This window comes from Mandrillus leucophaeus, unplaced genomic scaffold (genome assembly GCF_000951045.1).
Source record: "Mandrillus leucophaeus isolate KB7577 unplaced genomic scaffold, Mleu.le_1.0 Scaffold396, whole genome shotgun sequence".
NCBI classification, from domain to species: domain Eukaryota; kingdom Metazoa; phylum Chordata; class Mammalia; order Primates; family Cercopithecidae; genus Mandrillus; species Mandrillus leucophaeus.
Genome location: NW_012104209.1, coordinates 692695 through 695787, shown reverse-complemented (window position 1 = coordinate 695787; position 3093 = coordinate 692695). Strand labels below are relative to the sequence as shown.

Sequence of the window (3093 nt, the reverse complement as noted above, 5' to 3'; positions counted from 1 at the left end):
TCTGAACCTCTTTTATGTTGGTCCTTCCTCAGGCCTACCTATAAAGTTTCTGTATATCTTTTAGTTGCATTGTTATCATAGTTAATAATTCTTTATATTACATTTCCCATTTCACCTATGTGTAGTATCTAACTCCTAAGTGGACCCAGACTGCTACAGATGGATAGGAAATGGACAGTAAAGAGAAAGAACAATACAACAGGGAAGTATGGGTAGACATGTGGCAATAAACACATCCTGTCTGGTTAAGAAACAATAAACAATCCAGTTTGGTTGAAGGATTTGAAAACTAAAGGAATCTAATGGAAGGAAAAAAAAAAACTATAAAGTTAGAAAGACAAAAGGCAAGGTTTTCTTATGCTTGAAAGATGAGAAATGGTGAGTAAACTAAAGCTAAGTGACTAAAACTGTGCATTTTAAGATTAATCTGGCAATGATCCATACTTGGGCATGGAGAAGAGAGACTCTGAAGGCAATATACTGTCATAACTTAGTCCAGGAAAGAAGGTTAGGAGGGAATGGGGAAAAGGGGGCTATACTGAAGAAGCACTGCAGAGGTAGCACTTACCTTTGAAAACATCAGACACACATAATCTAAAAGGCTTGTCAATAGATCGCTGGGGAGGCTTAAAGGAATCTGGAAAAAAAAAAATTGCAAAAGGCAAGGTTTAATTTAAAACTAAATGTCTGACTCACTTCAATAAACTCATTATAATCGCACTTCTCCTAGAAAGTAACTACTTTTTGTAATTACTAATAGCAAATTAACTGTCACTAATATACACGTTGAGCATCCCAAATCTGAAATTCTGAAATCTGAAATGCCCCAAAATCTGAAACTTTTTGAGCGCTGATATAATGCTCTAAGGAAATGCTCATTGGAGCATTTTGGATTTCAGATTTTTGAATTTGGGCTGCTCGACTGGTAAGTATAATGTAAATATTCCAAAATCCACCCCCCAAAAAAATTAAAATCCCAAACACTTTGGGTCCCCAGCATTTCAGATAAGGGATATTCAACCAAGTAATAGTTTGTAGTTTATAAAATGAATGTTAATCTCATTTAATTTTAACAATAGTCTATAGATATGTAAACCAGGCACTAGGCTCATTAACTGAGGAAAACTGAACACTAGACAGGTTAAGTATTGCACATGATGACAAAACAGGCAACTTAGTTCCTCTGACTACAAATCCTATGCTTTTTCACACATGTGACTATCTCCCAGAAAGAACTCTAAATAATAATACCAAGTTTATAATGCATTAAAGCTAGAATGGCAGCATACTTACCAATTTGTTCTAATAAACATAGTCCTTTATACCATTTTGTGAGTTCACTTGACTGACATCTTGTGATTAGATTTTCACCACTGAGACCACTTGTAGGAATAAAAGCTACATCACTCTCCTATTAAAAAGAATGACTTAAGAAACTTAATACAACATTTTTTAAAACGTTAAAAGATTCACCATTACCATAACTGTACCAAGTTTGCAAAAGCAACAATGTACTTTTTAAAAGGTAATAGAAATCATAGAACTACAGCCCCAAAGTCATCTGATCCAATTAATTTTCAACCTTTTTGATTGTGGAAAACTTGCAAATTTATTCCAAAATATTCAAGCATTTGGTAACAAAGGCATATTACAGATGCTTGCTGGACAAATTCTTCCCTATCAGTTTCCACATTCGTCTATGACCTCCCTAAATCTATACCATCTAATTTAGTAAGTAGGGTAAAAGTATTTTGCTTACATAAAAACCAACCCAAATATTAAACATATGCAATTTTCTAAGGTGAAATAAGCCAAAGAATATATTATATACATGATACTCAAGAGAAAATAAAGCAAAGAGAATTAAACAAATTTAATAAGAATATCAAAGTATTAGTTTTTCCTCTCATATCAGTAAGATGACTTAAGGAAAGTAATAACAAATAAATCTGAAATGATCTTACCTTAAAACCTGCTTGCTTAAGAAAGTGCCCAAGTTTTCCAGTAATCTCTTGAAATCTTTCTTGTTGCCAATTAACCTGATAAAGATCCAATTTATTTTTAAAACTATGCTTCAGAACATGATACATAAAATTTAAATTTCTGCAATGAAATATAATCAAGACTATATCAAATATAAATATAAAATCTATTAAAATCAAAACACAGAATATCAAACCTTGCTAGTAATATGATCTAAAAGTAATTGTTCCTAAAACAGAAAGCCTAGAAATAGTCTCTAGTACATTTAGAATTTTCTATATATGCTAAAAGTGATTTCAAATTTGGGGAGAAAAAGTGAGTATTTTACTCACTTTTGCTTGGACCAACTGTTAGAACAAAATAAAATAATCAGCACTCCCCTCAAGCCAAATAGACTAAAAAAGTATACGTAATATGAACTCTGGATAATGACATGCCACTGCAGTATTTAGGGGTCTGCAACTTACATGGAAATGCATGCCAAAGAAATGGATTAATGGATGGATAAAGAAGTAGATAGAGAAACCAATATGTGATCAAGTATGAGGCAGAATCTTAACAAGTGGTTATAATATGGATGTTTATTGTAAAATTTTTTTCGCTTTTCTTTATAGTGAAATTTTTCATGGTCAAATGCTGGGAAAAAATTAAAAGTACATGTAATAATGATATCATAAAGGAACTAATAGCAAATGTGGGTGAATCAGATCCCAGGGTAACAAAATACCTAAGCAGGCTGGGTGCAGTGACCCACACCTATAATCCTAGCACTCTGAGAGGCTGAGGCAGGAGGATAGCTTAAGGTCAGGAGTTCCAGTCTAGCCTGGGCAACACAGTGGGATACTATTGCTCCAAAAAATTAAAAATTAGCAGGGCATGGGGCACACACCTGTAGACCCAGCTACTAGGGAGACTGACATGGGAGGACTGCTTGAGCCCAGGAATTGAGGCTGCAGTAAGCTATGATGGCACCACAGCACTCCAGCCTGGGCAACAGAGTGAGACCCCCATCTCAAAAAAAAAAAAAAAAGAAAAGAAAAGAAAAAGAAAATACCTAGGCATAAAGATAGAAGTCAAAAGGAACTATTTATAAGTCTGAGTATATGTCCA

The 3093-nt window shown here is 33.9% G+C and overlaps 1 protein-coding gene across 2 annotated transcripts in view; it reads right to left on the bottom strand.

Annotated features, from left to right (window-relative positions):
- The window catches only part of HBS1L (HBS1-like translational GTPase), a 100776-nt gene that overhangs the window by 27924 nt on the left and 69759 nt on the right, over nucleotides 1-3093 (bottom strand). For both annotated transcript variants that reach the window (XM_011991451.1, XM_011991452.1), the window contains 3 exons: nucleotides 1965-2039; nucleotides 1294-1411; nucleotides 569-637 (listed from right to left, as the gene is read on the bottom strand). In XM_011991451.1, coding sequence (XP_011846841.1) covers nucleotides 569-637; nucleotides 1294-1411; nucleotides 1965-2039 — 262 coding nt within the window. The remainder of the gene's footprint in view (nucleotides 1-568; nucleotides 638-1293; nucleotides 1412-1964; nucleotides 2040-3093) is intronic.